Source organism: Cavia porcellus, unplaced genomic scaffold, assembly GCF_034190915.1.
Source record: "Cavia porcellus strain 051 isolate PalLab524CR breed Dunkin Hartley unplaced genomic scaffold, mCavPor4.1 scaffold_6, whole genome shotgun sequence".
NCBI lineage: Eukaryota > Metazoa > Chordata > Mammalia > Rodentia > Caviidae > Cavia > Cavia porcellus.
The window spans coordinates 46,903,914-46,921,243 of NW_026947489.1; the positions used below are offsets into that span (position 1 = coordinate 46,903,914).

Genomic DNA, 17,330 nt, shown 5'->3' on the forward strand with positions numbered 1-17,330 from the left:
TTTAGGAGGCAGGCACTGTGCGGCTGAGCTATATTGTTGGCCCCCTCCAACATCTCTGTTGGAAAGACTAAGGTCAATCTAATTCTTGTTTTTTGTTTGTCTTGGATATTCTTTTTTTTTTTTTTTTTTTTTCATTTTCTGTTTTGTCTTTTTCATTTTTATCAGTACCGGGGATCGAACTCATGACTGCCTGCTTGCAAGGCAGGCGCTTATGCCGCTGAGCTAAATCCCCAGCCCCTGTGTTGGATATTCTTGTATTTCAACATAAACTAGATGTGAACATGCCTGTAATCTCAGCACTTTGGGCGATAAGGCAGGAGGATTCCAAACTCAAGCCCAGCTAAGTCTGGGCAATTTAGTATGATCTTGTCTCCAAATGGAAAAGTAGGGGGCTGGTGATGTAGCTTAGTGCAAAAGTCCTAAATTCTATACCCAGCACTACAATAAATAAATGTTTTTAAGTGATAAGATTTCAGAAGCCTCATTGAGTACCAGTGGAATAGATAAAAGAAAACCCTAATTATAGTGATTTTATTTTTCACTACTGGGAATTGAAATTAGGGCCTTTGCACTGAACTACATTCCCAGACCTTTTTATTTTAAAATGGAATATTACTAAATTTCCTAGACTGGGCTGGAACTTGGAATCCTGGTGGTTCAGCTTCTGAGTGCTGGGAGTGTAACGCACACCCATACTCCTGGCTTTTTTTTTTTTTTTTTTTTTTTTTTTTTGGGTTGGGGATTGAACCCAAGGCTTTCATACTAAGTCCTCCTTTTTACTGAGACGGGGTCTCGCTATGTAGTTCCCTTTGGCCTTGGACTCAGTGTGTAGCACAGGCCTAGCCTCAAACTCCTGTTAACCCTCCTGCCTCAGCCTCCTGAGATCTGGGATTACAGGTATATGCCACCCTATATTTTAATGTTTAATCTTGCTAAATTGTTAAACTGAACAGATTAGGTACAATTATTTTCCTTCCTACATACAGTTTCCTCTCTAGAACTCATATTTTACAAACATTGGTCTTCTAATCCATGTACTCTCTCTCTCTCTTTTTTTTTTTTTTTTTTTTTTTTTGTCTTTTTCCTTTTTATCGGTACCAGGGATTGAACTCATGACTGCCTTCTTGCAAGGCAGGTGCTTATACTGTTGAGCTAAATCCCCAGCTCCCATGTATCTCTTAAATGTTCCCTCATGTTTCCATCTCCCAGTTTCCCAAATCCCCATTTGCAGATCTCCCGTCAGCTGATGTACATCAAGGCTCCCTTTTCAGCACCAACTGTGGGGTTTTATCCTCTCTGCTGGGTTTGTCAGTTCTTCCCAGTTCTCTACCTAGCATTTTCCCGGTTCTGTGACTGCCTGTTCCTGGAAACTGCCTGTTCTAACCCCGCCTTTTGCTCCCCAAGGAGCACCCTGTGCTTCCTTTAGATTTGCATCTGCTCAGTCCTTCCTGGCTTGTCCTGTGTAGTGAGTTCCTTTGCTTGTTAGTGTGCTTGCACTCCTGAGGCCCCTCCTATGTTAACCCATGCCTCTCCCTGGGCTTAGCTCCTAGCTGCTGGTGTCCACAGGGGTGAAGGCAGGAGAGTGGGCTAGGAGCAGTAGCAGCTTTCCCTGGGCGGGACCCCAGCACCAAACCAGACCCAGAGCAGCCATGGTCTGATGTTACCACCTGACGGCCAGGGGTCAGGGCAGATCTTAGTGTGTGGCTTCTGATTTATTCTACATGCCCCTCCCTGCACCTCAGAGCTTTAGCTGTGAGCATCCTTTCAGGCCTGGTTTTAGTTTTACGTGTTGTGGCAGGAATTTTGTTGTTGTTGTTTTATCTTTTTTTTTTTGAGGCAGGGTCTCACTGTGTAGTTCAGGCTAGCCTTGAATTCCCACTGATTGTCTTGCCTCAGCCTCCTGTGTGCTGGGATTTTAGACATGCACCACCACTTTCAGTTTAAAGTGTGTTTTTTTAAGAGTTTGCTTCTTCCCGGCTCCTAGCTAACAACCCAAGACTACTTCCTGGAAAACTTCCAGGCCACAGTAATAACGAGCGAGTTTCAACCCCACATGCATAGGAGTGGACAGGGCTGGGAGGTGAGGGTTCCTGCACAAGGATCCCACCCTCTCCCCCACCCAGACCTATAACTGGTAAGGAAAAGTCTCTTCCTGACAGAGTAAGAGATGATTTTGCTCATTGTTTTTCATTCATTCCCAGCAGCAGGGTTAATCCTGGGGCTCCCGGGTTACTGAAGGATCTGTGATCTGATGCCCGAGGTACAGCCCTGCACTAGGACAGTGCTGGCATGTGTTCCTTCAAGTTCAAGCCAACACCTTAAGTGGTTTCATACTAACAGATTCCTCTGCCCATCTCACTGTCTAAAATGTCAGAAACAAACATTTCATATAAAACTAGTCACATCATAGAACAATATGCCAGGCATGCTGGTGCATGCTGTAATCCCAGCACTTGGGAGGCAGGATTGCTGTAAATTCAGGGCCAGTCTGCCTCCATAGCAAGACCTTGTCCCAATATTTAAATATGTTTAAAAGTAAAGGTCCCAGCAAGGTGTGGTGCATGCCTGTAATTCCAGAATTTGGGAGGCTGAGGCAGGTAGATTACTCAGGTCAGCCTGGCTCACACAGTGAGTTCAAGACCAGCCTGAACTGCACAGTGAAAGTCTGTCTCAAAAAGACCAAGAAAAAAAAAGTAATGACTGGGAATGGTGGCACATACCTGTAATTCTAACACACTTGTACACGGCTGTGGAGCTCATCTGTACTCTCAGGAGGCAGAGGCAGGAGGCATCAGAGCATCACTGCAAGTTTGAGGCCAGCTTGGGCTGCATGATGAGATCAAGGCCAGCCTGAGTGGCACAGCAAGTAAAAGTAAAATAAAACTTAGTCACCGTAGCCGGGGTTTGTGGGATTTGAAATCCCAGCACTCTGAGAGGCCGAGACAGAATTACAAATTAGAGGATACAACTCGGCAATTTAGCAAGTTGGAGAGACCCCACCTCAAAATAAAAAGGACTGTGGACAGAGCTCTATGAGGGCCTGGACTGAGTCCTTCGTTCCACAGAATAAGTCACAATACCACATAACATAGCTATTAAGTTCGAATTTAACCAGGCAGCACAGCCTGGGTCCCAGGGACACTGTCCTGCGGCCAGGGCCTTCAGTCTCTTAGCACAGGAACAAGTGTCCCCTAAGGAAGGGAAAGGAAGCTCGCTGCTTTCGCTGTTTACTAAAACAGCCTCTTTCTGTGTCAGTTCCACCAGAGACCCCAAAGGCTGAGGACGAAACAGTAGGGGCCCACTTCTTCCACAGTCTGCAGGGAGGAAGCCTGGACGACCTGTGCACAGCCTGACCGCAGCTCCCCGCCGGGAGGACCAGACAGAGGCTGCTGCTGGACAAGGCCCGGCTCCTGGCCCTGCAGGAGCAGTCAGGGATGGATGGGCCCGCGGGCTGGCGGTCCTGGGGTCCTGGGGCCGGAGCCCATGGGGAGAGGGAACCAGCTGCACAGGAAAAGGAGGGCACGCAGGACCCGCCTCCACACCGCACCCCTTCCCTGCTTCCCAAGCCAGCCAGGCTGCCGGAAACAAGATTGCCATGCTTCTCCCGCGGGTCAATGCCTAGGCCCAGGAGAACTTCTAGATAAATCACAACTTGAAGTGCTGCTGTGACACTGGATGAGACTTGCTGATCCCTAAAAAAGGGACTTCTAAAAATAATGATAAAAATCCTGAAACTCTTACTAACCTTTGTGCTCCCTAAGCGAGACTGGAAGAGGGATACATTTCACCCAACCCAAGAAAGAACCTTACTGGGACTGCTGATTCATAGGAATGTGAGGCGGGGATGGGACAAAGGTGCTTTCTGTTTGTACCTTCCCTTGTTCAACAAAAGTTGGCCGAGGAGGGAGTGGCACACATCTGTAAGCCTGTTCTCTGGAGGCTGATGCAGGAGGACTGCAAATTCAAGCCAAGCCTGGGGAACTGAATGACTTAGCAAGAAGCTATTTTAGAATAAAAATTTTAAAGGACTGGGAGGCAGCTTCATGCTAAGGCCCTGAGCTCCATTCCCAGAACTGCAAAACAGAACAAAAACTGCATCTGAGGATGGAAGCAGATCAGAGTGACTGTTTCCTGTGCTGTAAGCTGCACAGCTCAATTTTCAACTTGCAGCCTGAGCCAACGCAGCAGAAAGTTTCACTGGATGAAGTTTGGAGTTTTCCTGGTATACAAACAGGGCTGTTTGTTTGGGGATTTTGTTTTTTTGAGACCAGGTCTAACTATAGTTCAGGCTGGTCTTGAACTCACTGTGTAGCCCAAGCTGGCCTAAAACCTGTGGCAATCCTCCTGCCTCAGCCTCCCAAATTTTGGGATTATAGGTGTGTGCCACCACACCCTACCAGACTGGACTGTTTTCAAACCAAAGAAGATTGTCATGCCCTTTCTTGGAAAAGCTGTGTGGACTACCTTCATCTTCCTGCAGGAGGAGAAGTCACCTGGAGGTGATGGTAAGGAGGCCTTGCTTATCTCTACAGCCAGTAAGTCCAGCTTGTTAGCAGCCACACTTTCTTCTGAGCTTTCTTCCAAGCATCACAGTGTTGTATAATTTCTGTGCTGCTTCATGTTACAATGGAGTTGGTTTAAGAGTAAGACCGTTAAGTGGCAGAAGGATCATGTAACAGGAAGTACCATGGAGTCCTCCTATACAGAACAAGCTTTGTCAAGGGGAAAATGAACCGCTGGTCTTCCTTGACAGGACAGCCCTGCATTGTCTGCTGCCCTGTCCTTGGAGACAAGGGAAGACAGCTGGTCCTCCCCCCTCCTCCCATCTGCACTGCAGGGATGAGAAGCCAGCGCTCCATCCCCCAAGTCCTGGCCTTCTGGGTCCAGCCTGACTGGGTCCACTGGGCGGGAAGAGAAAGTGGGCAGGATGAGGCCATGGGCCTAAGTCTGACAGTAGCCTTGTGGGATCGGTGGCCCCATCTCTGCCCCAAGCCAGGGTTTTACAGCTGCCAGCCCCTGCCCTGAAACCTTGTGATGACACCAATAACACCAAGCCATCGTCTCCTCCGGTGGCCACCTCTGAACTTGCCTGTCCTTGCAGCTGCCTAGCTCCTGTTCTGGAGGCACTGCCAGGTTAAAGTCAGCTTTTTTCTTTCTATTAGCTATAACCAAGACATGAACCACCATCTTAAACTCATGCTACAGAGACAGAAATTTGAAAATGTTTGTTTATCACTAAATGTTTATCACTATTTCTTTGCCTGTGAATGTGGAAATGAGGATTTTACAAAATACTAAAACTTACTGAATTACACTGTTTTCAATAGTCTTTCTTTACTGAAATTAGAACATTTTTACTGTTAATAAAGAAAAAATATTTTCAAATGTTGTTTCATTGTATTTTTTCTCTCTTTTGGAGACTGTCATCCTCCTGCCTCAGCCTTCTGAGTGCTGGGATTACACCATGCCCAGCTTATTGTTTCCTTTTAAAAATACTCTTTATTTCTATTTTGTGCATGCTTTATTGGTTCAGGAGTACATGCATAAAATTTAAAAATAAATACAAAGATCTAGAGGGGGAGTAAGAGATTTTCACTGATGAAGATGTACCATCAGAAAGCCAAGGAATTCCTGCTTTCTCTTTTTTTTTAAATTTTTTTGTCTTTTTCTTTTTTATTGGTACCAGGGAATGAACTCATGACTGCCTGGTTGAAGGCAGGCACTTATGCCGTTGAGCTAAATCCCCAGCCCCTGGAATTCCTGCTTTCAAATACCATGTGTATTGTGCTGCTGCTAGGAGGTCTGGCTATGCCCTGTGTCATTAGTTCCAGTGCTTTCCTGGAGGCCTAGAGGCCTGCAAGCACGGCCGGGTGGCAGTCACTGCCAAAGATGGGGCCTGGGAGTTTATCTGATTCCGTTTCCCTGGGCTTAGCACAGGCCTGGAACACTTTTCACCCCCAGAGTCAGAGGACAGCATTTGTGTTGCCTCATCGTATGGCTGGGGGTGGAGGTGGGCAGTTTCTCTAGTCTAAAATATAGGTGCTGCCTGCTAGGTCTGGTGGTGCATGTCTATCATCCCAGGACTTGAGAGGCTGAGGCAGGAGGGTCACTATGATTTCAAGACCCGTCTGGGATACATAGCAAGACCCTGTATCAATCAGTCAATAAAATAGGGGCATTTCATGGCTCACAAAGCATCTCAGGCCAGTCCAACCTTGGCTTTGCTCTTTTTCTCCCTAGCAAAAACCAATGTTTACCAGGCTGTGTTCTGTTCACTACAGGATTGTTAACTGGCTCCTTGCTCTGGAATGGAAGCCCCAAGAGTCTAGGCAGCTTAAACTAGTATTCTGGTTTTTATCTCCCTAGCATCAGGACAAGGGCCTGAGTCACATGAGGTGCTCAATAAAATTCATAGCATGATAGATTTTCACCTTTCTGGCTGCCCTGAAGCCTCTGACCCAGACCAGGACATTCGGAATACCCTACCCCAAATGTGACTTGCAGTTAATGGCTTACTTCCACCAACTGTCATGGTTGTGTCTAGATGTTCTCCCAGAGCCTCTAAAGACTTGCCCTCATGCCTGTCAAACAGGTTGTGAAAGGAATACCTTCCACCCTTTCCCTTGGCAGTCGGGACGGTCACTGAGTACGATGGGTCTTGCAGTCACCTCCCCTGAACAATGCTGGAGCCTGGCAGGGTGCACTGAGGTCTGGGACAGGATTTAGAGGCTCCTGGAGCAGATGGTGGTGGGGTGGGTGGATGGTGGTAGATAACACTGGGTTTGGTTCCTCCTGGATGCTCTGCTCACTCTGAAGCTAGTCTCTAACAACCCATCCTGGTAGCCATAGCTCCAGGACTGCTGCCCCTCCTGCTTCACCCCCAAAGCCTCATGTGGTCATGGTGGGGCTTTTTCAAAGGTAGCTGGATTTGGAGTGTGTGACACTGGGATTGAGTTATGGTGCAATGCTAGGATCAAGCATGATGGGATTAAGGGTGGGTGATTACTAAATCAGTCCACTGACTGGATTGGCACTGCCTTAATCTCAGTAGCCTGGATATAATACCCAGGACAGGAAGAGCCTTGTATTTGCCTCTTGCTTCCTTTTGCCTGCTATGAATTGTTTCTCTTCTGTGAGTCTTGTCTGCCATGCCACCCTGCCGTGGAACCAGCTGATGATGAACTGAAACCTCTACAAACTGTGACCTAAATAACCCTTTCTCCTTTAATTTTGGGTGTTGGGTATTTTGTCTCAGTAGTGAGAAAAGTAACTAAGACACTCATGAGCACGGATGGAGCAGAGAGCAGCTGGTTCATGCCAGGGTCCTGAGTGGCAGTTTGATCGCTGGCAGTGGCACTGTATCAGCCCTACATGCTGTGGTAACTGCATCTGGGGACCAGATCTGCAAAGGATTCTGGGTAAGGCTCTCAACATGTATAATTGCCAAACCTGGTCACGCACTCTTCTAGAGAATTCTGTGGGGCACCCAGCATCCTTTTATCTTTTTTATCAGTACCAGGGATCGAACTCACAACTGCCTGCTTGCAAGGCAGGCGCTTATGCCACTGAGTTAAATCTCCAGCCCTTATCTTTTTGTCTTTTTGAGATAGGGTCTAGCTATGCAGTTTAGGCTGGCCTGCAACTTGCAACGATCCTCCTACATCAGTCTCTTAAGTGGAAAGCATGCTTTTAATAAAATGTCTTTCCTGCTATAAACACTTTTTCTTGTTGGTTTTTCAAAACAGGATCTAGCTATGTAACCCAAGTTAGCCTTGAACTTATGGGGGATCCTCCTGCTTCAGCCTCCTGAGGCTTGTGTTCACAGACTTGGGCCACCAAGCCCAGTTAGTTTTTAAAAACTTTAATAAGGTTCGGAGTTATATGACCCAGGGCCAAATACTAGCTTCATAATTGTGCAATTTGTAATATGGCTAAGACATGGAAGTGTTGCAACCTTTATGAGTAAAAATCCAAATTGTTAGCAATTAAATGTAAAACATTTGATTTTTAAAAATCTGAATTCACAATTTATCTGAAAACATCTCAGAAATTGTGGCCAAACTGGAACCACATATGTACCCAGCAACAATGAGGTTATTTATTTACTTGACACAAGATTTCATTATGTTGGGGCTGGAGGTTGAGCTCAGTGGCATAAGCGCCTGCCTTGGAAGCAGGCAGTCGTGAGTTCGATCCCCAGTACCGATAAAAAGGAAAAAGACAAAAAAATTAAAAAAAAAAAAAGATTTCACTATGTAGTTCAATTACACCTTGAACCTACTCTGTACCCCAGGCTGACCTCAAATTAGCAATGGGGTTGTTACTACTTCATCCACCTACATACTGGGACTACAGTTGTGTACCATTCCACCCAGCTTGATTTTTGATGTAGTGTTTTGAGTTTATACTCTAACCCTAACCCTAGCCCTACACCCAGTTCTAGTCCACCCCTAAACCTAAACATAGTGGAACCCTAACACTAAGCCTAACTCTCACCCTAGCCCTAGCTCCAGCCTTAAGGTTAGGGATAGGTCTAGGGATGGGTCTACTGTTAGTGTTCAGGATACAGTTAGGTTTATGGTCAAAACAAAAACTAGGGTTAGTCTTAAGGTTAGGGGTAGTGCTATGCTTTAGGTTACTGCTAGGACTAGATCTAGGTCTAAGAGTAGAGTTAGGCTTAGTGTTTTGGTTAGTGTTTAGGGTGAGGGTTATGGCAAGGGTGATAGGTATAGGCTGAGATTTAGGGCTAGGTGTGTTGGCCTATGGAAAGTGATAATGTTAGGGTTGGGCCAGGTTTTGGGGTGGGGTTAAAGTTCAGGTTAGGGTAAGACCAGGGCTAGGTTTAGGGTTAAATTCAGGGTGAGAGTTTGGGCTGGGGTTAATGCTTGAAGTAAAATTAGGGCTAAGGCTAGAGTCAGGGTTAGGTTTAGAATTGGGATTATGTCCAGATCTATTACTAGGGATATAACTAGCATTAGGGTAAGGCTGAGGATTATGCTTAGAATTAAAGAGTCAGGTATAGTGGCACACACTTGTAAGCCTGACACCTGGGAGGCTGAGGCTCCCAGGATCATTGTGAGTTCAGGCTTAGCCTGGGCTACATAATGAGTTCAGGCTCAATTACATAGTGATTCCCTTCCTCAAAACAAAACAGAACAAGAAAAAAAAAAAAAAAAAAAAAAAAAAACCAACATTCTCCCCAAGCCTCCTCCTCCTCAGAGTTTCCAGTTTTTTTTTTTTTTTTTTTTTTTTTTCATGAAAATTTAGTCTCTCAACAATCAGGTAAGCATTTGCTTCCAGGCAGTAGGCAGGTGACCTCCCATCACCAGGCCTCCATTCATGTTCTACTGGTATTTCTTTTTCCTGCGCAGTAGTTTATGTCAGGTTGTCACAGGGCCTCAGAGTCATTTGTCCTGATTGTCTTTCTGGGGAGTCAATTGAAGAACAGACTCTGGTTATGAGTAGAATCCCAGTAAGATAAGGAAACAGAAAACAGTTGGGGACGATGAGCTGTGTGTGCAGAGTAAATACAGGGAAGGAAGTGACCAGAAGAGATGAGCTTAGTCATTTTAGCCTTGTCACACTGTCCACAGGGACTAGAACAACACTTAACCTGGACTTCTGAAACAAGTCAAAGTGCAGAGAGAAAACGGGGACATTAACACAAACGGTGACATTGTAAGTAGAGTAACAACCATGCTATGGTGGGGAATAAAGAGATTTTTGGGGGGTATGGGGCAGAAAATGACAAGAAATAAACGATGAGGGATAAAGGGTCAAACAAAGCAGGGTGGCACCTGCCTGTAATCCCAGCACTTTGCAAGGCTGAGGGAGGAGGATCACTTGGAGTTTAAAGCCAGTCTGCGCTACACAGCAAGACCCTATCTCAAAAAAGAAGGGAAGGTCAATTTTCGCGGATCCACTATGTCAAGTTGGTGGAATCTCACCTTAGGGCAATGAGATCACTGAGAGAATGTAAGCAAAGGGAGAGGTTTGCTGAGGCGAACAAATCACTTTTGTTCACATATGCAATAAGGTAAAGAACCACAAAATGAATTCAGTCTAATTCCTAATGAATTAATTACAGTTCCCTGTAGTCCCAAGTTCATAGCTAACCCGCCGATCGTGCGCAAAGCGTGCGCTTCTGAGACCTCGGACTCCGCGGAAACCGCCTCTGCGCTTCCACCGGAAACAGAAACTAATCGCTGACAACGCCACCTATTGGCCGGTGGGAGCGAAACTAAGCCGGGAAGGTCACCACACCGGAAAAGGCCAGGCTGTTTCCAGAAAAAAAACCTCATCGAACAGAAACTCAGAGGATAACTCTCGAGGGCCTGTCCACTTCGTGGCTCCGCGACACCGCGCACGCGCCTCGGGGCTATGGCACAGGCGCACGAAAAGGCGTGAATGCCCTCGCTCAGCGTCCGGTACAGCGATCCCATTCGCAGAATAAAAGCGCTCAGTGCTGGAACACGGGCTTTCGAATTCTAAACTACGACTCCCAGCATGCCTGCTCGTCGTACCGGTGTTAGGTGTGGTTTCCTAGGATAGGATAAAAAGCTTAAAAGCCGATGACGCACCAGGAAGAAAAAGCTGAATATGTTACTTGAGCAGATCACTTGCAGAAGCCCCAGTGGCCTAATGGATAAGGCATTGGCCTCCTAAGCCAGGGATTGTGGGTTCGAGTCCCATCTGGGGTGGCAGTATTTTTTAACTCTAAAAAGTTTCTTTCGTAAACCGTTGTACCCTAGTGTCACCTACTTTACTTTTTTAAACGAGAAGAGTGCATTGTGGTTTTACTATATGTCGGGCTGCCGTCTGCGCGAACCAGAACCCTCTTGTTTCCTCCCAGCCGCCGGGTCCACCAGGGTTTGGAAAGTCGGTCAATGTGTTAGATTTTGGCAGCCTTTCTAGAAGTAGTTTTAAACTATCTTCGCAGCGTGATTACCGAATCACGGCGATTTCCGCAGGCCCGTGTCTCTCGACTAGACAGTAACGGCGTCTTGGATCTCCCGTACTTCTTTGCGCCCCTGGCTACACTCGGCTTTCCTCTACTTCCCTTATCGGGGCGCGCTCGGCGTTCGATTCCTGAGGCTGCGCCAATTCAGGAAGTGCGCATCCCGCTCCTGGCCAATGGAGGGGGAGTCAGGAACCTGGGTCCGATCGCACTAGGACGCGTCTGGTGAAGACAGAGGGCGTTAGAGGCGCGGGCGCCTCGAGGCGCCAGGCTCCGGAAGAGGAAAATGGCGGTTTTAGGGTCCCCGGCGCGCACCTTGCGAGGTCTTCTGCGGGAGTTGCGCTACCTGAACGCGGCCACCGGGCGACCCTATCGCGACACCCCGGCCTATCGGTACCTCATGAAGGCTTTCCGTGCTCATCGGGTACGGAAGGCTCCCTAGGAGCGCCGCATTCCCGGAGGGGAGGAACAGGGGGCTGGGTGGGGCAAAGAGCAGAATCCTGGGGCAGCGTCGGAGGCCTACCCTTTACCGAGCCGGCCCCCACCGCCGGAACTGTGAATCAAGCTCCGGCCAAGGACCGGGACTAATGAAGGACAGGCGGCAGCATGGCCCTGGGGACTTGCTTTGGCTGGGGAGGGGTGCGGGGGGCGCCTTGGAGCGTTTCATTGGCTAGTTGTTGTTGAGAGGCGGGGCCTTCAAGGGAAGTGAGTCCGAGGGAAACGGAAGGGGCGTGGGCCTTGAAATCCCGGCTACTCGGGAGGCTGAGGCAGGAAGATTGGAAATTAGAGGACAGTCTCTGAGCACCTTAGCGAAACCTGGTGTTGAAACAAAACACATTTTTTTTTTTTTTTTTTGAAAGGCAGGAGGGGAAGTGCGGTGAAGCTCTGGGTTACAGCGTTTGCCTAGAATGCTCAGACTCTGCCTAGAATGCTCAGACTCTGGGCTCCATTTCTATTACTGCCAAATATGTCTGTGTTGCGCAGACACAAAAATGTTGAAGGGTTATTGTTGCTTGCCCTAGAAGTAATCTGAGAAGCAGCATTTGAGGCGGGAGAGTGTAACGAGGTAAATGGATGTTGAAAGCTTCTTGAAGAATAGGAACATTTACTTATGTTATAGTTCTTAGCACTGTCAGAGGCTTGTATCACTTAACATATTAGCTTGCTGTGATACTAAATAGGATTTTTACTTCTGTGGCAGATAAATACGAGTATATCGCAGGCCTGCCTAGGCAAGTGGAAGAGTTTTCATTTATTATTTATATATTTTGGTACCGGGGATGGAACTCACAAATGCACGCTTGCAAGGCAGGCGCTTATGCCGCTGAGCTAAATCCCCAACCCCTGGATTTTTTTTTTTTTTTAAATATAGAGTCTCACTATGTAGTTCAGGATGGCCTTGAACTCACTATGTAGCCCAGCTTGACCTTGAACTGGCAACCATCTACCTGCCTCGGTCTCCCCAGTGCTGGGATTACAGATGTGCCCCACCGCACTGGTAAGAGTTTCAATTTTGAAATGCGGCAGCTGAGGCTCTAGGATAAGGAGGTAGTTACCTGTAAGACTAGTGCAGGAATCTTTGTAATATCAGCATTTTGAGAGGCTGTGGCAATTTCTGGCCCAGCTGGTGCAAACTAGCAGCAGAGGGAAATCCTGTTTAAAGAAGAAAACAACAGAACAACTGGAATTTAGGTTATTTGATGCCAAAATAAGTCTGTGTACTTCATTGCTGTGTTCACAGTTAGGGTTTGACTTGGGAGAAGTTGTGGCCATGTCTTAGAGTGTAGAATTCAAATTCATTTAGTTTTTAAAAGGTCACAGTGTTACAGACTTCGCCAGGAACTTGGTCTAACTCTGAAGAATAAAATGCAATTGGGAAAAAGTGCAACTGGGTCCTGTCTTAAGCAACTTTTTAGAGCAGCTAATAAGGGCCAACTTCACATATGAAAGCACATATTATAGTTTTTGTATTCTAACTCATTCAAACAAAAAAGACAATGGGACTAATTCATGTCTCTGGTTCATGCACAGATCCCCACTGTTCCTAACACTTCCTCACAAAGTCAGAACTGACATATCATGTGGGGGGGGAGCACCACTCTTCTGCTTTCAGAGCCCATGGGGATTGGGATGCTAACTCATTTCCAATAAAAAATTAGAGGAACAAAGTTAAATCTATTTGTAAAAAGGAAGGGAAAGGAGAAGATAGCTAGTTCTTTGTTCTCAGCTGCTTTTATAGGGATGTAAGGAAACCCCACCACCTAGAACATGCCTTAACGGAATTGGCTTGCTACACTTTGGCCTAATTTGATTTCTTCCACTGGTCTATGTGCAGCTTGTTTCTGTCTGTCTGCTTGTCCTTGCCCTGCCTCCCAAGGCCTTATCTTTGGGGTGGGTGCCTTGTTTTTGGTTAGCTTTGAGTTAGTAGGTGCCTGTGTGGGTATCTGTTGTACACTGCAATGACCCTAGAGGGAGTGATGCAGTGATTAGTGTGAACACATGTGTATAGTGTAGATGTTGGTGCACAGGTGTGAGTACATCCTTCTTTAATACAGTTAGCCCCGCTCTCCGTTTCCCCTGTGTTTTCTGGGAGGTGGAGGCCGCTCGTCAATTGCGCACATGGCTTCTCTCTGTCCCACCTGGTAGCTCTTTCTCTGGTCTCTTGGTGCAAGTCCCAAGGCCATTTCTTTATCTGTCTTTCCTCCTCCTCCTTCCTCCTCCTTCCTTCTTCCTTCTTTCTTTTTCTGCTTCTTCTCTCCTTCCTTCTCTTCCTGCTTCTTCCTCTACTCCTGTCTTTGATCTGCTTCCCAGGGGAATCCCTCTAGTAGACTTTGTTTTTAGCTCCTACTCAGGCTTAGCTAATTTGTCATCCACAGACCCCTGCCTCTACATACGCGTATACCCCCATTGCTTCTAGACCCCCTTCTAACAACCTCTGCACTCAAAACTATTTAAGTAAAGCACAGTGTATCACAGTTAATCTCAAAGCTAAATGTGATGAAAGCAAATCAAGATTTCATCATCAGGGGCTTTGGAATGGATCTGATGTCCAGTTTTTTAATAAATTGTTAGGATGCAAACTTTTCAGAGGAATAAATTGTTGAGAGCAAATTTAAGTAATATGAATATGCATATTATTTTATATATAAAACCTTCACTTTTTCCCCATTTTGTTATTGAGGATAAAAGTATTATTTTTCAGATAAAATAAGCTTCTTGGGAGAGCTATTGATAAAGTCCTGGGTTCTATTCCCAGTACCACAGAAATTTTTAAATTTTGAAATGAAAGGTATATGCCACATTAACCAAGTCAGAAACAAAATAAATCACTCTTAATTTTAATCGGTACCGGAGATCGAACTCACGACCGCCTGCTTGCAAGGCGGTACTAATGCCGCTGAGCTAAATCCCCAGCCCAATTCTATTTATTTTTTTAAAACAAAGTCTAGCTATGTAGTTCAGGCTGGCCTTGAGCTCACTGTGTTGCCCAGGATGGTCTCAAACTTACAAGGATTCTCCTGCCTTAGCCTTCTGAATGCTAGAATAAGAGGGGTAGGCCACCATGCCTAACCTTTCCCCTTAATATTGGAAGGGGAGAAAGTTCTGTGTTATACTTCTCAGGTGACATTAATGATAAGTGACCTGCTAATGTTCTCATCTCTACTATTAACTATTGAGATTTAGTTTTCTGATTGTAAATGAAAGTGTTGAGGTTGGGGATTAACTCAGCACATAGGTGCCTGCCTGGCAAGCGCAAGGTTGTGAGTTCAATCCTTGCTAAAAAAAAAAATATATATATATATATATATATATATATATATATATATATATAAAAGTATCAAAACTAGAGGACATGTAGTATTAAAATTTAGAGAGTTAATTAAATACTTCTTAAATTAGGGGAGGGAGTACTGGGGATCAAACTCATGACCTTGTACTTGACAGGCAGGTGCTGTGCTGCTGAGCTGTATCCCCGGCCCCTAAAAATTCTCTTTAGCTGGATGTAGTGGTGCATGCCTATAACTCCAGCTCTCAGGAGCCTGAAGCAGGAGGATTACTTGGAATTCAACACGAGCTTGAACTACAAAAAGAAACCCTGTCTCAAAAAATTCTCTTTCCTAGACCAGATGCAGTGCTTCTGTTGTCTTAGCTACTCAAGAACCGAAGGCAAGAGGATTCCATGGGTCTAGGAGTTAAGTGCCAGCATAGGTAACAGCAAGAGCCCCATGTCAAAAAAACAAAAGCAAAAATTGGGTATAGTGGTGCGCCCCTACACTCCTAGCACTCTGGAAGACTGAACCTGGAGGGTGGCAGATTGGAGCCCAGCCTGGGCAGTTTAGCAGTTTATTGACACCCTGTCTCAAAATTTAAAGATTGAAAAACAGCTGAGGATGTAGTGTAGGGTGAAGGCTTAGGGTTCAGTCCCAAGTATCATGAGAAAAGGTAAAAATTGAGACAGGTTCTTGTCTAATTGCCCAAGGTGGGAATCAAAAACCCTCCTGCTTCATCCTCCCAGAGTGCTGGGATTATAGGCAAGTGCCACCACACCCAGTTCTATAAAGAGATCAAAACTGGACATGGCAGCACATGACTGTAATTCTAGCACTCTGGGAGGTCAGTCTCAATTTGAGACTGAGGCTGTAGTTCAGTATATCTCTTAGCAAGCACGGGGGTTGGGTTCAAACCCTAGCATTAAAACATAAAACTCTTTTATTAACTAGACGTCAACTTCCCTAATAAATGATTAGATACCTTTATAAATGAAATATGCACGTGTTTATATTTTCTATACAATAGGGCTGGAGATACAGCTCAGTGGCACAAGCATCTCTCTGGCAAGCGTGAGGTTCTGAGTTTGATTCCCAGTACAAAATAAATAAAATAATATTAATGTGTATAAGTTGATGCAGCTACAACCGCTGTTTGGAGTAGCCACTAAGCCACACCTTTCATAAGTAGGTTTATGGAAAGGTATGTGGATGAGCCAGGATAGAAGAAATACAGGTAGAAAGCAAACAGGGACTGTTAAAACCAAACACTACTTTTAAGACTACCACTGCCAGGACACAGGTGAAGTGTGAGCCAAGGTGATCTGTATTAGTGTTCCTGGGTTCATTTATGCCTCTCTATTCCAGAGCCATACATTGGTTTATTGAGAAGAGTAAGGAACAGGTTGAGAGAATACAAAGAATGCTTCAATTGTCCGTCTTAAAATCAAAAACAAAGCTAGGCTCATACCTATGAATGGTGCCATGCCCGGCTGCGGGGTCAGTGGCCTTTTCCTTGGTTTCTACCCCTTCACAAGTAGCACAGATGTGCCCAGTTCCAGGAAATAACACGCCTCTGTCTTTTGAGGACACACTCTTACTTCTTGGCATGTATATTTTAAAAATTCTGCCTGATAAATCCCTTTATGCCTCTTCAAAATAAATGAGTGAGTCTTTGTGGGCCCGTGTCTATGGCTAGGGCACTGACGGGGTGTCCTTGCTGCTTTCCCAGGTCACCAGTGAGAAGCTGTGCAGAGCCCAACATGAACTGCATTTCCAGGCAGCCGCCTACTTGTGCCTCCTGCGCAGTGTCCGAGCACACCTGGCCCTGCACCAGGAGTTTCACGGCAAGGGCGAGCGGTCAGTGGAGGAGTCCGCAGGCTTGGTGGGTCTCCAGTTGCCCCGACAGCCTGGAGGGAAGGGCTGGGAGCCATGAGCCTGGAGAGATGCTTTGGATGCCATTGTCTGAGGAGAGCTTAATCATTTCTACCAATATGTATTTAACATTAAATTTTTTTTTAAAGTTTAGGGTTCTGTCTTTTTGTTTTGGTAGGGGGGATCAAACTTACAACCTTGAGCTTGTCAGGCAGGCAGTTGTGCAACTGAGCTAAGCCCCTATTCCCTAGGGTTTCTGTTTTGTCATCTTGCTGACCGAGAGATTAGGGGAATAAACAGAGGTTTCATCTTAACTGTCAGTGAGTTTGCTGGACTTCTTACCTAGAGCTTATTGATATCCTTGATCTACTTTTTTTGTTTTTTGGGTTTTTTGAGGAAGAGTCTTGCCATGTCATTCCAACTGAAATCATTATGTAACCCGACTGATCTTGAACTAATGATCCTCCTGTCTCTGCATCCCAGAGTGCTAGAATTACAGTCATGTGCTGCCATGTCCAGTTTTGATATCTTTATAGAACAGGGTATGGTGGCACATGCCTATAATCCCAGCACTCTGGGAGGCTGAAGCAGGAGGGTTTTAAATTTGATCCCACCTTGGGCAATTAGACAAGAACCTGTCTCAAAATAAAAAATGATCTGGGGGCCAGGGATATAGCTTAGCAGCACAGTGCCTACCTGGCAAGTGCAAGGTCCTAAGTTCAATTCCTGGT

At 46.0% G+C, this 17,330-nt stretch overlaps 2 protein-coding genes and 1 non-coding gene across 9 annotated transcripts in view; all 3 read left to right on the forward strand.

Moving 5' to 3' along the window:
* Ubn2 (ubinuclein 2) overlaps positions 1 to 5,385 on the forward strand; it is a 116,418-nt gene extending 111,033 nt beyond the window's left edge. For all 7 annotated transcript variants that reach the window (XR_010048074.1, XM_063250573.1, XM_063250572.1 and 4 more), the window contains one exon: positions 3,256 to 5,385. Coding sequence is in view for 6 of the 7 variants with exons in the window: in XM_063250573.1 (XP_063106643.1) it covers positions 3,256 to 3,353 (98 nt within the window). In the remaining variant the exon portion in view is untranslated. The remainder of the gene's footprint in view (positions 1 to 3,255) is intronic.
* A 5,242-nt stretch (positions 5,386 to 10,627) lies between these two features.
* On the forward strand, positions 10,628 to 10,700 carry Trnar-ccu (transfer RNA arginine (anticodon CCU)). Its single transcript has one exon. It is a non-coding gene; the product is annotated as a tRNA-Arg (tRNA).
* A 420-nt stretch (positions 10,701 to 11,120) lies between these two features.
* On the forward strand, positions 11,121 to 16,752 carry Fmc1 (formation of mitochondrial complex V assembly factor 1 homolog). The gene is made up of 2 exons (XM_013158636.3): positions 11,121 to 11,381; positions 16,457 to 16,752. Exons 1-2 carry the CDS (start codon positions 11,244 to 11,246, stop codon positions 16,658 to 16,660), a joined length of 342 nt encoding a protein of 113 aa, XP_013014090.1. The 5' UTR covers positions 11,121 to 11,243; the 3' UTR covers positions 16,661 to 16,752.
* Positions 16,753 to 17,330: the final 578 nt, after the last annotated feature.

Bases quoted from the DNA above. Each gene is read 5' to 3' on its own strand.
- Fmc1 (XM_013158636.3), top strand. From the start codon at position 11,244: ATGGCGGTTTTAGGGTCCCCGGCGCGCACCTTGCGAGGTCTTCTGCGG. The intron at 11,382-16,456 runs GTACGGAAGGCT...CTGCTTTCCCAG, and splicing joins AGGCTTTCCGTGCTCATCGG to GTCACCAGTGAGAAGCTGTG.